Source organism: Enoplosus armatus, chromosome 7 (genome assembly GCF_043641665.1).
Source record: "Enoplosus armatus isolate fEnoArm2 chromosome 7, fEnoArm2.hap1, whole genome shotgun sequence".
Lineage (NCBI taxonomy): Eukaryota > Metazoa > Chordata > Actinopteri > Centrarchiformes > Enoplosidae > Enoplosus > Enoplosus armatus.
In genome coordinates, this window is record NC_092186.1 from 8,054,602 (window position 1) to 8,073,402 (window position 18,801).

The 18,801-nt window shown below is 44.6% G+C and overlaps 1 protein-coding gene across 1 annotated transcript; it reads left to right on the forward strand.

The window, feature by feature from the left end:
- pdgfra (platelet-derived growth factor receptor, alpha polypeptide) lies at positions 1-17,862 on the forward strand. The gene is made up of 29 exons (XM_070909550.1): positions 1-137; positions 2,363-2,438; positions 2,523-2,813; positions 3,175-3,476; positions 3,934-4,062; positions 4,937-5,099; positions 5,555-5,744; positions 6,103-6,218; positions 6,319-6,603; positions 6,693-6,959; positions 7,093-7,223; positions 7,355-7,523; positions 7,649-7,838; positions 7,991-8,106; positions 8,244-8,370; positions 8,510-8,706; positions 9,381-9,475; positions 9,908-10,040; positions 10,376-10,480; positions 11,395-11,505; positions 11,853-12,006; positions 12,587-12,744; positions 13,067-13,182; positions 13,772-13,894; positions 14,007-14,118; positions 14,208-14,307; positions 14,523-14,628; positions 15,413-15,648; positions 15,741-17,862. Exons 2-29 carry the CDS (start codon positions 2,381-2,383, stop codon positions 15,886-15,888), a joined length of 4,428 nt encoding a protein of 1,475 aa, XP_070765651.1. The 5' UTR covers positions 1-137; positions 2,363-2,380; the 3' UTR covers positions 15,889-17,862.
- Positions 17,863-18,801: the final 939 nt, after the last annotated feature.

Sequence of the window (18,801 nt, forward strand, 5' to 3'; positions counted from 1 at the left end):
GCGGACGGAGGGTCGCACATATGCTCTCACAGCGCAGGATCTCTGAGGATTACAGCCGCGGCAAAGGACCCTCACTGCGACCAATTCACTGTGGATATACTTACACGAAAGGAATATAAAGAGGGGATTACTAAAAGGTAACTGGAGGGTTGTAGGAAGCCAACAGATGATTGAAACACGTTTTTTACTCTTTCCAAAAAGTTCAGGGTGTTTTTTAATCGAACAAAACGGAGAATCTAAGCTAGAATCATATTCTACAGGTCTGATAGGAGTTTAATTGCAGACTTAATTAATTTATCCATTTATTAGATTATGGTATGCTCTGGGAAAGTTTACTTGAAAAGTTTTATTGAATAAAACGCTCTCCTCGCTGCGAGTTGTATGCAACTTCTGCATTAGGCAATGCGTTACTTTTTTTTCTTGAGATTAGATTTGTGCTCCCCGTGCACCATATGGTCTCACCCCTGGACGCCGGGCAGGGAGATGTCGCTGACTCTGCTGGATAGGAGCGCTCGGCTTCGGCCTCACAGCTGGAGGTGTCACCTCGAAGACTGGGGGCACCGTTGTGCGATGCTGCCTGGCGTTTAATGGGAAACACATTGGAAATTGTACATCACATTGTTTTTCTCGTCTGGTGGTGGAATGTGAGGAATTAAAATGGAAAGAAATCAAATCGGCACAGGAGGAACTGGAGTGAGCCCGTCTGAGGCTTCAGAGCTGAACGGACTCAAGAAAAGAAGAACTGAGTGTGTTTTGGAGCCACAACGCATTCTTCATTAACCACCTACTCTGCTGTGTCACCAAGGGATTCTGCACAGGAATACTTTGCGGTCAAATATTCAGACAGAAAAATATTCAACATGTTTGTTTTTCTAAGTGCACCAAGGCTCATTGCTCAGTTGTCTTTAGACAGATTCTCTTTTGGAAAACAACCTTTTTTTCCACAACTCGCGGAGGGCAGAAAGTTGAGACAAGCCTTATCAGCTGTATCAGCAGCTCAAATGTATCCAGCAGCAGAGTTTGGTGTCTGCCACATTTGTTGAGTCGCTGGGAGGAATAAAAGAAGAGAGCAGGACATGCGAGCAGCCTGACTGCCACTCCAGGATTTAGTCCGATTTACGCGCAGTGGCTGGAGGATCCTCGCCAAACCAAGGCAAAACAAAAAATAATAATCCCTTATTGAAATTGTCTGAGGCGTGCGCACAAACACGTCAAAACGGATTAGGCATTTTGTCAGCTGATTCCCACGCGAGTATAGACTTTTGTGCGGAGCTGGCCCACTAATTATAGAGTTAAACAAACCCAGGTCGCCCACGGATCATTTAGCCCGTTTCGGATGAGCCAGCGCGGAGAGCCACAGGAAGCTACGCGAGGGCCAAACGTTTTTATTGTTTGGGGACACTGTCCATGTAGGATCCACAGCGAGACAGAAAAAAAGAGCTACAAATGAAATTAACATAATTTACAGTTACATTTCCCCTCAATTAGATATGACTTTAGAAAGAAGAGCTCTCGAAATGTTTAGAAACGCCTCTCAAACTGTGTGGCCCCTGATGAAAACCCTGATCCAGCAACAGATAGAGAGACAGACCAGAGGGGTGTTCGCTGGAGAGCTCCGTGACTAAACTAAACCTGACAGGATGTGTGTGATGAGCTGTGAGGAGTCTGGACTAAACTTGAGAATGTCTTCATTAGGCGTCCTTTAGACATTTCGTTTAAAACATGGTTGAATTGGTTGACGAGAAACATGCAATTTCGAAGTTTTTATAAGCTTAGAAATTCAAGTTTTTAGTCAAAGCAATGAAAAGCGGACATTTTCTTCAATCAGACGAAAGGAAAAACTTTTCTCTTTTTAAAAAAAAAAAAAAAAAGGCGAGTGGGCAAACTGGAGATGAGCTGCAAGGAGGTCTCAGTGCCCTCAAAAGGTGGACTGTGTCGCCCTCTACCGACAGCCTTCATGTGCACCTGGAGCGCAGAGTCCGTCCTCTCCATCTTGTGGATTCTTTTAACGCATTGGGATTAACAGTCTTGTTATCGTGACCCTCATTTTACGAGAAAGAATTCACGTAATCCTGCGATAAATTCAGACTGTTACCTTTTCAGTACTGAGGCGATGTGGGAGAGACCACAAGTGTTTCCTCTGTGAATCTTTGCAGGAGCATGTTACAGAAGTCAGTGCGACTGCACAGAGGCTGCGCGCCACACGACATTAACAAGTCAATACGCAATTGATTTATGGATCAAATAGTTATGTTATCAAATTGGATAAAATGCAGAGACAGTTGTATTATCAGGAAGGGCCGAACAATCCATTTGTTTGCTTCACTTGTTGACTAAACAACTCGCCTTTCTGCGTCCACAGGCCAGAACATCCACAGTCATGGGTGGGGCGAGGGCGTATGTCGTCTTTGGGGGTATCTTGGCGGTGCTTGTGTCAGGTAAGTGGACAGTCATATGCGTACACTTTGAATTTTTTCTCATTTTTCGATAGCTCCTCTAACGTTTTCAAAACGACCTTCCAGTTACCTGCGGACTGTCGCCACCCACCATTGTGTCCAACGAAGAAGAGTTCATCCTGCAGCCCAATTCCGTGTTCAACATAAGCTGCACCGGCAAAAGAAACGTCGTTTGGGCTGAACCCCTGCCGAAAAACACCTTCGTCTACCCGGGGTACTACACGGCGACCCTCTTCATTTATAACGCGACTGTAGAAAACACCGGGTACTACATGTGTACCTACGAAAGCCAGGAGGGTGACCTGGAGGCTGAACCGGAAGAAGATAATGAGGCGGGAATATATGTGTTCGTCTCAGGTGATTATGGCTTTTCAGCATGGTGCCAACAGTCAGGGATGTACTGTGTGCGTGAAGACCCTGTAACTTTGTCTTGTGGCCACAAGTAGCCATTATAGTATAATAATAAGTGCTAAAACACTGTAAAAGTAGCAGATTAGAGAATCACAATAATATCAGTCACACAGTAGCATTATCTAAAGTTAGCTTGTGTTATTTCATCTTTCAAAAGTTTAATTCATGTAGTCTCGCTTTAAAGGAATGTAAAGTAAAAATTAAAGTGTGTAGTTGTACAGTTAAGTACAATGGATCACAATGATGCTTTTCAGTCAAAACCAAAATCCATCCCATTGTGACCTCGTTCCTTTCCCTGCGCACCCAGACCCCCAGGCTCCATTTGTCCCCGAGATGCCTGACAACTTGGTGGTCCCCATGGACACGACTGGAGTCCCCATCTCCTGCCGCGTGTCGGACCCCTACTTTCACGTCACCCTGAGGAGTGTCTCCAGCGGAGAGGAGATGCCTGCCTACTATGACAACAAGATGGGTTTCTTTGGAAGCCTCTCGCCTGGCCGGTACCAGTGTGAAACCTTCGTGAACGGCCAGACGTTCAGAAGCGCCATTTATACTGTGGAGAATGAGGGTAAGTCAAGACCAATATGCACATATACACCAAAAAGGGACGTTTCATAGATTTGGCGTTGTATTTCCTGAAATTCTGTTGGTGTGTTGAATGAAAAGATCACTGAATCTGTCTGGATCTTCACCTCGTGTGATTAATATGTATTCTCTCAATGAAATGAACAACTTAGGACGAGTAAGAGCCAAGTCAGTTTGTATGTCTTTTCAAAAAGCGCTAAAGTGACAGGATAAGGATTAAAAAAAACGGCACAGCTGGAAACACTCCCCAAGTCTGTGCAGGGTGATCTCACTGCATAAGAGCCATGACATGATGTTATTATCACAGGGGGAGATGACTTAACACGCCTGTTTTCACTCTATATGTGTGTGTGAGTCACGACTACTGAGGCATCACTCGGTGATAAATGAGCTCATGGCAGTTAAGTTGTCACTATCTTGGTACCTGCGAGATGACGGTGCTGATATCTGCTCTCTGGTGGTCCCTCTAGCCCCTGTGGAGATGGAGGACTTTGACGTGGAAGTAAAAGCCAGTGAGGAGACGGTGAGAGCGGGGCAGCCTTTTTACATCACATGCATCTCGTCCGCTGGACCGGGCTTTCAGCAGCAGTGGCTCCATCCTAAAAAACAGGCAAGATTTTTTTCTTTCTGTGTTTTTTTAAAATTTCAATTTAGTCTCCTCTATGGCTTCATCCATAATCTTTATTTCCTTCAACCCCTTGTCATATTTCCAGGTCATTTCCTACCCAGCAGCACTGAGCCTTAAATTAGCGAGTAATGGTTTTGGACCTAAACCTAGCAGCAGCAAGTGGAATATAGCTCTGAGGACGGCCTTTAGTGGTTACAAAGTATGTGTTAGGAAAGCAGCGTCTGAATGTTGTGTCTTCATTATGAGGACGTCAGCCAAACAGCTCCTGCTGCAGTTAAACCCCATGAAAAAGACACAGGGAAAAGTTAAAGTTCAGGACAAACGGCTTGAGGGGAGCAGGCAGATCAAAAGAAGAAGATAAAAAAGGATAGTAAATCCTGTGACCCCAGTGACCTTGAGAGGTGTAGGACAGATGCTGTCTGCACATGACAGCCAAATAAACATTTAATGCTTTTGAAGTGTTAGCAGAAGAGTCTCATGTGCAATTTATGCTTGTTTGTATTTATATTCAGATTCTTAATCTATACAGCACGCTGTCTGTTTTCCTGCATGGGGTTCCTCTAAGCCCTTTTCCAGAGGTGGTTAGGGTAGGAACGCTGGAGTCTTGACTCCTGGTTTTGGTCTCAGTTGCAATTACAGGCTTTTAAAAGGCTCTGTGATTCTGATTTATCTCCTGTGGCCTAGCAAGTGTTTTAACCATTAGCCTTCAGCAGCACGACACACAGATTTTTAGACATTGTGCCTGTAAAAACGGGAAAACACTGAGAGTTAAGAAATTCAAATATCTTGTTACCAATTTATTTTTTTATTCCGGTGAGTAGGATCTCAAACCCATATTGTCCTTCTGCTCTTATAGGCTGTGGAGGCAGTTCAGATGAAACAGACTCTTCCTGACCGGATCGTCTACACCCTCAGTATCCCACAAGCCACCTCTCAGGACAGCGGCACCTACGAGTGCTCCATCACCCACCAAATCAGCGGAGAGGTCAGAGTCCGCAGCGTGGCTGTCACCGTCTTCGGTAAGTCTTTGTCTGCTCAGAAACGTCTTCTGGACACCATTTTAATGAGTTCTCAGCAGAACTGTAATAATGTGAATAAGCGCTCACACCACTGACTTACACCCATTTAATCCAAATGTAATATTCTCTTCATCATTCGGGTAAAATCGCCTTGGTTTCACATATGTGCACAAGGTGCTTTCAGTGGTGTGTGGAAGTCATTTTCTACCATGCGACTGTAAAGCTTCACCTCTGCTTTCAACATCAGCTTCTGTGTTTTATGGGATGGCTTCAGCAGATGTGTGTCAGGCCTCCGTTTCACCTCAACCCTCGCTGTCACTCTGCCTTCATCTCAATCCTCGTCTGCTTCCTCCACCGTCCCTCAGTTTTTACTCACTGTATCAATTTCTTTATCCATTTTCATCCACAATCACCTGCTTATTCTTTTCTTTCTCTCTGTTTTCTCACCTCAGAAGATGATTCCTTTGTGGCACTGGACCACAGCGGGATCCTTGCTACGGAGTTTGTCAGCCTTTTGGAGGAGACACAGTTCACCATCCTCATTGATGCCTACCCGATCCCCAAAGTGATGTGGCTGAAAGACGGCAAAGCCATACCAGAGAACTACTACGTCCTCACCAAAACTAGCCACCTTGAAGGGAATCGGTGAGGATAACAGTTGTGATTTGTCAATAGATTAATAGATAAGGCTTTCCAGTTTCAGTCCTGACAGCAATAGTCATTTTTAAACTTTCCAACCAAATAAATGACATCAGTGAACTTAAGAGGTGCAGGTAGGTGTATTTTGTTACCTTCGGACCGAGCCAGGCTCGCTGTTTCCCTCTGTTTCCAGTCTTTATGCTAAACTAAGACAATCCTGCTGGCTAATGGACAAATGTACCATACAGGCGTGAAAGTGGCATTGATCCTGTCATCTAACTCTCGGAAAGAAAGCAGATGAGTGTGTTTCCCAACGTGTCAGCTATTCCTTTAAATGAAGTGTTTGCTAATTTTCTTCTCACAGGTATCAAAGCATTCTGACATTACGGCAGCCTCTGGTGAAAGACAACGGGAATTATACCATCACAGCCCTCAGTGGCTCTCGCACTGCTCAGTTTTCCTTTACCCTCAAAGTGAAAGGTAAGATGGATGCTGCGGATGGATCGATGGATAGATAGATGGAGGATTTGTGGTCTGTGACTGAGCGCTGTACATGTCTTTCTTTCAGCCCCCACCGCAGTGATGTTCCCACCATCCTCGGCCCCTGTGCTGCTGCCACAGGTAGAGGAGTTGGTGGTGCCCCTCCACACTCCTTTCACCTTGACCTGTCGGGGAGAGGCCAAACTAGCCTGGGAGACACCGTTCGATGTGCCCGAGAAAACACAGGAGGACAACAGCGGCCTGTTTGTCACCACCATCACTGTGGACAGTGCCACTGCAACGCACACCGGCTACTACACATGCTTCTACAGTAGAAACACCACTGAGGATACAGAGGGCAGCAGCATCTACATCTATGTACCAGGTATGGGGAACATAGCAGCTTTCAGCTTGTGTGTTTTTATTATTTGACTTTGTTATCTGGTCTGAGAAACTTATTTTACTCCAACTCAGATCGCGATGTTCCCTTTGTGCCATCACCGGTGCCTTTTGGCAACCATGTCCTGTCCGACCACGAGGAGATGGAGATCCAGTGTCGGGTGTCTGATCCTAGTGCCAACGTGACCCTGATTAACGTCGACACCCAGCAGCCTGTGCCTAGTTTTTATGACAGCAAGAGGGGCGCTTTGGGAGTATTCACTGCTGGAACCTACGTCTGTAAGGCGCTCATAAACGGAGAGGAACACTACAGCGGGGAATACATCGTCCACGGCTGGACAGGTGTGTGTTCACGTGCTTGTGAACGTGTAAATCTGTGTTAGTAGTGTGTATAGTGTCATTTACAAAGAGACATTTTAGCTTTCAAAGCTGATCTGTCAGCTCCATGTTTTATTTGGTGGATCTTGCGTCTCAGGTGGCGCTGCACTGCATGTTGAGCTGACAGCCAAACGGACTGCTCTGCTGGTGGGAGACCCCATCACGGTCACCTGTCTGGCTCGCGGATCTGAGATTCTGGAAGACCACTGGAAATACCCTGGCAAACTGGTGAGTGCACAAGTAATCCTGCGCAGCACAAATAAAAAAACGATTCAAACTGACTGTATGTTTTGGTGTCGACCTCTTATTGCATGGTGGTCTGAAACTTAAAGTACCCAATTTTCCTTCTCGTTTGACAGGCTAACCGTGCTATCAAAACAGTGCATGAGAACAAGAGGGATCAGGAGATCCTGTACACCCTGACGATCCCGCAGGCCTCAACCAAGGACAGCGGAATCTACTCTTGCTCCATCACTGATATTATTAGTAATGAGAGCCAGACAAAGCAGCTAGCCATTCGAGTTTTTGGTATGAAAGTTGTGTTTTGTTTACTTGCAGTAAATATCATGTGGCATCATTTCATAAATCCTTTATCTTTCCTGTGGTGATGAATGACTGCTGATTGTCTGTCGGACTCTCTTCTTTTCTAACAGCGAGTGAGTTTTTGTCCATCCGGCCGGAGTTTGGTGAATATGAATCAGCAGAGCTGGATGAGGTCCGGGAGTTCAGGGCCGAAATCAGCTCCTTCCCCAGTGCTCACGTCACTTGGCTCAAAGACGGCATCCCACTCAGCGATGTGACAGCGGAGATCTCCACCAGCCTCCGGCAGCTCAGCGAGACCAGGTGAGACTCCCATACAAGGTCAACTAATGACAGCAGAGCTAATGACAAGCTCAAAGCTAACATTCCTACACATTACGCGGGCCTGTCATTAGGGTTTAGTGCCATTGTGAACTTCTATGACCGTGTGTTTCTTGTTTTGTTGCACTGTGTAGCTACATGAGTGTTCTTACCCTGATCCGGGCCAAGGAGGAGGACAGCGGGAACTACACCATGCGAGTGGAGAACGGAGACCATAGTCGCAATGTCGGATTGATCCTGGAGGTCAAAGGTCAGAGAGAGGAATGCCCCAAACCCTTCATTACCTTTATTTCATTGGATACTGGTCTCACAGCCTGTCAGCCCCCGTTGCAGTTGTCTTTTTCTCACATATTTACACGCACTTTGCTCTGTCGGACTATGTTACAGTGCCTGCAGTCATTGTGGACCTGATGGACATTCACCATGGCTCAGTCACAGGCCAGTCTGTGGTGTGCATTACTAGAGGGCAGCCCACTCCTGTGGTGGAGTGGTTCATCTGCAAGAACATCAAACAGTAAGTTCAGTCCTCTTTAGTACAACATTCATCTGCTCAACAGCCAACAGGAATCCTACCGGACTTCTTAATCTACATACATGCAGTCACTACACACTTTGATTGATTGTATATCTCTTCTTCCTTTGTTCCCATTCAGTTGCGCCAATGACTCGTCTTCCTGGGTGCCCCTCCCCGCCAACTCCACGGAGATCACAATGGACGCACACTTTGACGAGGACAATAACCTGGAGAGCCAAGTCTTGTTTGGCCATCTGGAAAACACACTGGCGGTGCGCTGTCTGGCCAGGAACGAAATGGCCGCTGTCAGCAGGGAGGTCAAGCTGGTGTCCAATGGTAAGCACACACACACACACACACACACACACACACACACACACACACACACACACACACACACACATTTCATCCGTGTTTGTTTCCTCTGAAGAAACGTTACCCAATATTTAAATTGACATGTGATGTTGTTGTTTCCACCTTGTTTCCTCTGAAGCTCCTTCTATGTCTGACACTCAGAGTGTGACAGGCTTTGTAAGTGAGCGTGTTCAGGGCTGAGAAAGTGCTGTCAGTGTTGCAGCAGCTGTCAGATGATGAGTTTGTGGTGAGACAGCTGATAGGGGGCTGTGCTTTAGCTGTGAGGAAGGGGCTCTTATTCTGACTGCTAATTCAGGGAAGCAAGAGATCGTTAGGCCATTTGGTCCTTCCAGATGAGCTTTACAGCCCCAACCTCACCCCCTACCCCTATACCCACTCCCCCTCAGCCAGTGTCTGGACTGCTCCCCCATCCCCCATTCCATGTTATCTTCCCAGCATACCTTTTGGTCCTAGCAATCTGGACACCCTGCGAATTTAATTGTCTCTTAAACCTGACAGACATTTCTTATACAACACGTAGAACGTATTTCATTGCAAGCATTTCTTTTGTCATTGTAACAGACACATGTTGACACATGTGATCAGTGTGCTCTCCATCTAACATGTGTGTGACCGCTGGCTCTCCTCCTGAACAGGCCCTCACCCAGAGCTGACTGTAGGTGCTGCTGTGCTGGTGCTCCTCGTCATTGTCATCATCTCACTCATTGTCTTGGTTGTTATCTGGAAACAGGTATTGCTGCCATCATTCTGCATTCATTCTCACATATTCACTCTCTCGTCTATTCTGCTTTCTCACTTGTTTAAGAGTCTGGAAAACGTTTTTGGAGCAAATCAGCCTTGCAAAATAAAGCTGAAATGTTTCTGATTCATGCTTTCGGATTAAGGCTGCAGTATTAAGATTAATGATATTAGTGGTTTATGTATTTTGAATTTCAGTTGTGCACTGTGCCAAATTATTTTTGGGTATCCAAATAACAATGCTCCTAACCAAAGCAAAAGTCTACTTAGCTAATAAATTAAATGAATGTGTGGGTGCACTTTGCGTGTATGGTAAACCTGTCCCCAAAAAGCCAGATCCAAGAGACCCAATAGCAAGTACACCAATCCCCAGCCTTGACTTGACAAAGGTTAATCAATTAGTTCTCTGTGTTTTGTCTTTCAGAAACCACGGTATGAGATCCGCTGGAGGGTCATAGAGTCTGTGAGCCCAGACGGCCATGAGTACATCTATGTGGATCCCATGCAGCTTCCCTACGACTCCAGATGGGAGTTCCCCCGTGACAGACTTGTGCTCGGTGAGCTGACTGTCATTTTCAATGTGCTAAAGCTGCAGCCTTGTGCCAGGGGCTCTGCAGCCTCCCTGCAGGGATGTTTCCGGTCAGGATGTCTCAGTCTGTCTTTGAACTGAGGCTGTTTATAAGCTAATCTGGTTTGGGCAGTAGGGGTTTGCTGGCTGGGGTTTGGTTTGACTCAGTGATCAAGGGGACAATCAGCCATTGAGTCAGCCATTGAGTCACAGATGAGAAAGCAGAGGCATCCAAAGTGCATGGATGTGTTTGTATGCCTCTGTTTGTGCAGGTTCTTTTGTTTTTCTTTGTTGATAATTGATCCTCTGTTGCGTTTTCCTCAGGTCGTATCCTGGGCTCTGGAGCCTTTGGGAAGGTGGTAGAGGGCACCGCCTATGGACTCAGCCGCTCCCAACCTGTCATGAAGGTGGCAGTGAAGATGCTGAAACGTGAGTTTAACAAACTACAATTGGATTACAATTACAAGACATTTAAGCCAAGTTGCTACCAGTCATCTGATATGTTTCTGTATACCAGAATATAGTTATAGGTACTGGTCAGGTGAGGGCAACTGTTGTAGGAAGTTAGTTTATTCTGCTGATTGGGCCCATTTATCAACACGGTCAGCAGTAGCAGCAGCAGCAGAGGCTGTGACAGACAGACAGTGACATGGAGGCAATTCAAGTTAGTTCCCAAGTGCTGCACTAAATCAAATCACACACATTCTCAGAGTCATAACACAGTCTAATCTGACCACACAGACACGATACACATCTGTTTATCTCAACAAATAAACATCCAGAACTTGTCTGAGAATCATCACATTTTTAAGTTTTCTTCAGTATCAAAGTAACCCAGTGACAGTTGTCTGTATATCCTTGAGTACATTGCAAACAGGATTTGTTAATAGCTAATTGGGCATACTTTTAATGGTGCCAAATTGCCAAACGGGGGATAGACGAGCAGTGTTTAGGGGCTTTGAATATTCCCACTGTAAATTAATAAGCCTATAAAACACTGCAATGATAAACAGAATCAATGGCACACCATATTTGGCATGCTAAACCATTTAACACTAACATGTTACTGAAGAAACCGAAAGATCTAAGTGAAGCAACACCTCACCTGACAGCTGTTTTCATTCAACTGGTGCAGAACTTCGTACTCGTGGGGGCGATGGCAGAGAGGTGGGAAAAGTGATGGAAAGGAAGATATTAAAGAATCTACAACATAATAAAGATACTGTTTTACCACTAAATAAAATGACTAATCATAGAATTCAGAAGAAAGAGGTCTTGGCTGAATGCGTGGTTGGCTTGTTTGACAGTTTGATGATAGTCACGGTTGCTGTACCTTCTTTCAGCCACGGCACGCTCCAGTGAGAAACAGGCCCTGATGTCGGAACTGAAGATCATGACTCATCTTGGACCGCATATCAACATTGTTAACCTCCTGGGAGCGTGCACCAAGTCAGGTGAATAATATACACACAAACTGGAGATATAAAGAAAAAAATCATTCAAAGGCAAATACTTAACCGTTTATTGTTAAAAAGACACACACAATAACACAGCACGTTCATGCTGCCAAAAACATGCAGGCAAATACACACGCCCATTCAAATTTGGCATTTGTACACATACAGATAAAAAAGATTAACAGCTCTGTCTCAGCTCCTGGTAGGTGTGGTACTTTAATAGCTTTTTATGGGAAAGTGCCGGCTTACCCTCTTGACTGCGCTTTTAGCCTTTACGAGCCTCTGATAAGATTAGCCTGCAGACTGACGCCGATGCACGACTTTATCTGCTGTGTTGTTCCCAGGCCCTATCTACATTATCACGGAGTACTGCTTCTACGGGGACCTGGTCAACTACCTGCACAAGAATAGGGAGAACTTCCTCAGCCTGAGCCCAGAGAAAAACAAAAAAGAGCTGGATATCTTTGGGATCAACCCCGTCGATGAGAGCAGCAGGAGGTATACCGCATATGTGTATCTGAGCTTTCATACGTGCATTTACATGGAAACCTCAATTTACTTTCCCTTTGCCACTCCCAAATATTACAGCCAGCAATTTGCACAGTTGTCTCACACACACTCACATTCTCCCCTACCCCTTATCGGTAACTCTATCGCCATTTTCTCCATGGTTGAGGAGATTGTCTGGCGTCTTTACCTAATCAAATCGCAGTCTGAAGTGGTCTCAGCTTTCCACCTAATTTCATTGCATTGGAGGTACCTGTTAATTCTGTCCAGCCCAGACGTTCATGGTGAAACAGCAGCCCTCCCTCTCCCTCCGAGGCTCATCTGTGTTGATGGATGACTCACAGTGACCACACCTCGAATTGACCATAACATGATTTAATCCTGGTTTGGCTCAACCACATCTTGCTCTAGCCCCGGCCAGAGAGAGAGGGAGAGGATTTAAGGACACACAATAGGGGACTGAATAAGTTGTATACCATAATGTATCGTCCCCGTATGTCTTTACATGGCTCAACGTGTCCTCGTCATTAACAGCATCCCTTCTTTGTGTCCCTCTTGTCTTTGTACACAGTTATGTGATCCTGTCTTTCGAGAGCAAAGGAGACTACATGGATATGAAGCAGGCTGACAACACTCAGTATGTGCCCATGCTGGAGATGAGCAACGCCTCTAAGTACTCGGACATCCAGGGGTCTAACTACGACCACCCACCCTCTCAGAAAGGATCAAGTGGTACGCACATACAGCTTCTTCCTCTTCTCTGTGTCCTCCTTTTCACTCTCTCCTCTGAGTTATTGGTTTGTGCTTGCTTGGCTTTAGTGCTCTGTTTGAGTCAGTGTTGGTTGAGGGGTCCACCCTTGTCAGAATTTAGGACTGGCACAGCCCTGTAATTACATGGAGAGGATAATTGTAGCACACGCATAATAATGCCCGGTTTCTCCCTGCCATTAGTAAAAGCCAGGTTTGAGCAGCCAGTACTATATTTGCAATACATACAACGTATACTCTGGGACCGCCTCATGGTGTTTTCTGCATGTGTTTCCTAAACCAGAGGGCGAGATGGACGACCTGCTGTCAGACGACATGAACGAGGGCCTCTCCACCACCGATCTTCTCAGTTTTACCTACCAGGTGGCCAAAGGAATGGAGTTTCTAGCTTCCAAAAATGTAAGTTTTGTGCGCAGAGTGAATGAAAATCCTATCTTTTTTCCACAGACGTATTTGTACTGCTGGGGTTTGCATACCACATTGGTCCTGCAGCTCCACATTCCCCTGCCTCCCGCTGGTTGTGAATTTTGTTCTATACGATGACAGCTGTGCTAGCCAAGTGGGGGGGATGAGGAAATCAGCAGTTGTGTGATAAGCAGTCCTGTGAAGGCTGCTGAGCCCACTGAGGAGACAGGCCAGGGGCTGAATATAGTTGCAGCACGGCCAGGGCTAGAATTACCAGGCAGGGACACGCTGCAGCCAGAGGCTATTCATTCAGCTTCATAGTTATTATCCCTAAATATCCAGTGGTCACAGCCATCCCTCCAACTGGCATGTTTACACAAAGACCTTGCTTTATAAAGCAATATGAAGCTGCATTAAAAATGAACTCGGCTGAAATGAAATACATTCAGAAATAGACGCAGTGACTCGCTGTGGGAGTGAAATATGTTGGTTTGGGAATGGATGGATGGAACTGAGAACTGAAAACAATCGTGTATGATGCAACAAGCTGCTAATCACCTTTGCTCACTCTCTCCTTTTGCAGTGTGTGCATCGGGACCTCGCTGCCAGGAATGTCCTCCTCTCTCAGGGCAAGATAGTGAAGATCTGTGACTTCGGACTGGCCCGAGACATCATGCATGATAACAACTATGTCTCCAAAGGGAGTGTAAGTCTACGTCCATACATGACTTTATGCCTAAAACATAGCTTTATTATTTGTTTCCATAATGGTTTTGCGTTTGTGTGATCATGAACATTTCCCCTCCGCCATCACACAGACTTTTCTGCCGGTGAAGTGGATGGCACCAGAGAGTATTTTTGACAACATGTACACCACTCTCAGCGATGTGTGGTCCTACGGCATCCTGCTCTGGGAGATATTCTCCTTAGGTGAGCCCCTGCACACATCTGTTAGATAAAATAAATACTTGAGACTGGAGCTGGTTAATAAACTCATGAGAATCTGTTTCGGTCTGAAGGTGGCACCCCATACCCAGGGATGGTTGTTGATTCAAGCTTCTACAACAAGATCAAGAGTGGATACAGGATGGCCAAACCAGAGCACGCGCCTCCTGACGTGTACGTGATCCCTCACATGATTACTGTTGCTGTGCATGACATGAAGCTTCCCTAACATCCTGTCAGATGAGGAATGCGTTGGGCTGTAAACTCTCAGAACAGTTTGTTTCTGAGCTGTGATGTACAGCAGCTGACATGAGTCACAGCAAAATTGCAAGGCACAGGGCAGGTCGTACAGTTCTCCATGGTAACGTCGTCTGTTTTTGCTGTTTCAGGTATGAGATGATGATGAAGTGCTGGAACAGCGAGCCAGAAAAGAGGCCCTCTTTCCTGGGTCTGAGTGATACTGTGGCTTCTTTGCTGCCCTCCAACTACAAAAGGGTGAGCCTCCTTGTGACCTCTCACATCCACAGACCTCTTTGGATTCTTAACACCTGCTTTCTTATTTACCCCCTCTCATTCTTGACCCCATGGTTTGACCTGCACATTCTGTTCCTCTCTTTCTTTTTGCATTTTCTGGCTTTTTTTTTTTAGATGTCATCAAATGTCCTCTCTCATGCTTCAACCTGTACTTTGCTTGGCAAAAAGTACAGGTTGAAAATAATTTAAATGCACTCTTAAAGTAGCAGGCTGTTCATTTAAAACCCCGTCCACTTCCTCTGAGAGTGCATTAGGAGTGTTTCTGCGGACTCTGTGTGTTTCTGTAAAACAGAAACCTACAAGTGATTAGAGTGCAAATGCAGCAGCTGGATGTCAGAGTGGCTGGCCTCAGTCTGGGTAATGACGCAGTCTCAGTTCTCGCCTCCACCACCCAACCTTAATTACCCCATTAAACTCCACACCACACATGGCACATCAAAACAGCTTTACCTCTACCTCCTTCTCAAGAGTTTTAATGGCTGGGGGCAGAAGAGGAACCGACTCTTGTTTTAGCACCTCAGACTCGTGTGATTTTCAGTTTGGATCGCACCATCCAGCTGGCAACACAACTAGTGATCACACCACAGTTCTCCTCTGGCTTTGTAGCGCTTTATTCACTCTGTGCTAACATAGAATTACACATCCTATCCTCATTACTTCTGTGCAGCAAAGATGAACACCAATCTAGACGTGTTTCCACTATCTAACAGCATTTCATTATAACGTATCCGTCTGTCTTGTGCAGCATTATGAGCGGGTGAACCATGAGTTCCTGAAGAGTGACCACCCCGCTGTGACTCGGGTGTGCATGGAAAACGACGACGCCTACATCGGCATCAGCTACAAGAACCAAGGCAAGCTGAAGGACAGAGAAAGTGGCTTCGATGAGCAGCGGCTGAGCTCAGACAGCGGCTACATCATTCCCCTCCCCGACCTGGACCCTATATCTGACGATGAATACGGAAAGAGGAACAGACACGGGTAAATGGAGCCAAACATTTACCTCTGCTGCTCTACATTGTCTATGTTGCACCACAGATGGCGCTAACCTGTGTTATTCATGTCCCCTGCAGCTCTCAGACGTCCGAGGAGAGCGCTATCGAGACGGGCTCCAGCAGCTCCACTTTTGCTAAGCGCGAGGGCGAGACTCTGGAGGACATCACGCTGCTGGATGAGATGTGTCTGGACTGTAGTGACCTGGTGGAGGACAGCTTCCTGTGACACCTGCGCAGCCCGCAGAGCTGAAGCACCGAGGAAAAGGGGGTGTAAGGACACAGGAAACTAGAGAAAGACTTGTAAATCAACCAAAGACTCTGCTGCCTACCCTCAAGCCCCTCCATTCCTCCTCCTTGACCACCCGTTCAGAGGACAGAACAAAACCACTTCACTGTCTGGATGAGTCTGTGGTGACAGTATGGTACGCCCCTCACTTCTCCCTGGACACTGCCCCCTGTTGGGCTGGAGGAGTGAGTGAGCATTGACGAAAACGTGGCATGAAGGACGTATAGGACCACCGAGCCTGTGTGTCGGACCTATTGAGATAAAACAAATTAAAAAAAGATTGTTGTTTTAATTTGCAGAGCTTTATTCTATCGGGCATTCTTTTAACAGCAATATAAGCAAGAAGGGACAAATTCAACAGTGTTGGTCAGCAACTCTAAATGAACACCACAGGATATCATTCACATGATACATATTTAACCACTACAGATGCACTAAACTAGATGAGTCCAATACTAGCAACAGCATTGGCAGGTAAACTCACTTCACACTCACCTGCTGCAAGAGAAGCACCTGATGCTGGCACAATCAGTAGTACTCGGATTTAAAAGCACAAAATCTGGACTATGTGCATTTTTGTTTTTTTTGTATATGACCATATAATGATGTTTTCAATGGCTAAATACGTGCAGTACTTCAAATTTATTTTTTTACTTCATCATGTATGTAAACATGTATGTATTTGTGAATACCAAGTAGATATTGACCATAGCTGTTTGAATGGTTATGAGAAGAAAGCTTTTCAGTCGCATGCATCTTTGCGGTGTCTCACCTTTTGCCCGAATACAGTTTAATGTTCTCAAATGTCGTCCCCGATAAAGACTTCAGTCATATTTGTCAAATGGGCTTTGAAAGAAAAGAAGCGTGATTGTATTGTAAATAGCTCCAGAGTTGTTTTATAAGAGAGAGTTTTGGGGGATAACAGTATTTTATGGAAGCACATATCAAGCTTCTGAACCCCCCGTTCGCCCCAGTGAAGCCAATGCTTCCATGAATCCATTACAACAAAAGACATACAGCTAATGATAATGAAAACATCTGCCATCATAGTGGACAGCATATAGCTTTGACGATATTTGTGAATTAGGAAGTTTCATGAGAAATATTAATATTTTGTCATGTTTATAAGGTATGACATGGACAGTATTAATCAATTTGACAAATACAGGAAACGTAAAATAAAAGGGATGAGAGAGAAACCCAGTTCATCATGTCATGGCGGTATGACAAGTATATCCAATAGCAGGTTGTGTCCTCCAGTCTCATACTTTATCTACTGTCCTGAAGTCTATTAGCAGGTTCTAGTTATACTAAGACACTAGATGGACTAGAGATTCATGTTGGTCTGATGTTATACATCAGTTATGTGTAAACTCTTTGTAATCCTCCGTATCTTCCTGCTACTGTACCAGCTGTGCCACTGCCTCTGCCTCTCTCTGTTGACTGTGATTATAATCTGCAATCAGTTGTTGCACTTTCCTTTTTTTTCCATTTTGTTTTGGATGTTGCAGAAGAGTTAGCCGCTGAGCTAAAAGAAAAAAGAAAGAAAGAAAAGTCTTGCTTTGGCTTTAGATGTTTAAAGCAGTGTGGATGTGAATGTCTGTGCCACAGGTGAGTTATGTGTTGTTGTTGTTGTTGTTGTTGTTGTTGACGGTACAGTATCTGTAATTATAGGTAATCACACCCAATATGGTGATTTAATACTATGTTTCAATATTTTACATCATGTACATTCAGATGATCTATATTTCAATAAATGATTTATAAAGTTTTAAAAAAAATGACACCTCACTCTCTATGACTTTAAAGAATTGCACAACCATGCAGAAATAACAGAAGTAATAGAAAACTATTTACGAGGTGCATGTCTGTGTGGAATGAAGGGGAAAAATGGCCAAATAAAAACTGAAAACATTTTGTCCACGAGGATATTAAATGTAATAGAAGATGCAGCATTCCTGGACGAGAATAATGAGAATATAAAACATAGATGAATGGTGCTAATTTTTACCAATATGTTATATCGGTAAATAACATCAATATAAATAATGCTGGACTGGAAAAGGAAATTCCTTCTGTATGTAAGGGCATTGTCACAAACATACACACAAACGACCAGCGGTGGAAGAAATACCCAGATAATTTATTTAAGTTAAGGTATTAATACAACAAAGTAAAAATACCCCATTACAAGTGAAAGTTACAATGGGGTATTACATCCTACTTAAGTAAAAGTACAGAAGTATTATCAGCAAAATGTTCATAAAGTATTAAAAGTAAAAGTACTCATTATGCAGTAATATAGTCCCTGTGACTGATATTATATATGACATTATTAGATTGTTAATACTGATGCATTGATGCATAAACAGCATTTCACTGTTGTAGCTGATCGAGGTAGTTTGAACTAATTTATATCAGTCAGGTAGTTTAGTCCCATGGTTCCCATCCTGGGGGTCAGTCCCCTCCATAGGGTCACCAGACAAATCTGAGGGGACGTGAGATGATTAAATGGGGCAACAAAGAAGAAAAAACAACAATGTATTAATGTTTTAGATTTTTCACTTTGCTTTTGTTATAAAACATTGGATAAGCTTACCTGTAGGGGCCTCAACAGTTACTTTTAAATGAAACCATCGGAGAAGTCAAGTCATAGACATCTGGAACAAACTACACACTGCTTTGTTGTAAAATAAGATAAAGATAAAAAGGTTAAGAACCACTGGTTTAATCTTTAACAATGTGTTGTTGTTTTATACGCTTATCATGAGTTTTTTTTGTGTAAAATCTTAATCTGAAAAGTAACTACAGCTGTCAAATAAATGTAGTGGAGAATAAAGTACAATATTTCCC

Excerpts from the sequence above, each read along its gene's own strand:
- pdgfra (XM_070909550.1), top strand. The coding sequence starts at position 2,381 with ATGGGTGGGGCGAGGGCGTATGTCGTCTTTGGGGGTATCTTGGCGGTG. Across the intron at positions 11,506-11,852 it reads GGGAGCGTGCACCAAGTCAG|GCCCTATCTACATTATCACG; the intron begins GTGAATAATATA and ends TGTTGTTCCCAG. Across the intron at positions 13,183-13,771 it reads AGTTTCTAGCTTCCAAAAAT|TGTGTGCATCGGGACCTCGC; the intron begins GTAAGTTTTGTG and ends CTCCTTTTGCAG.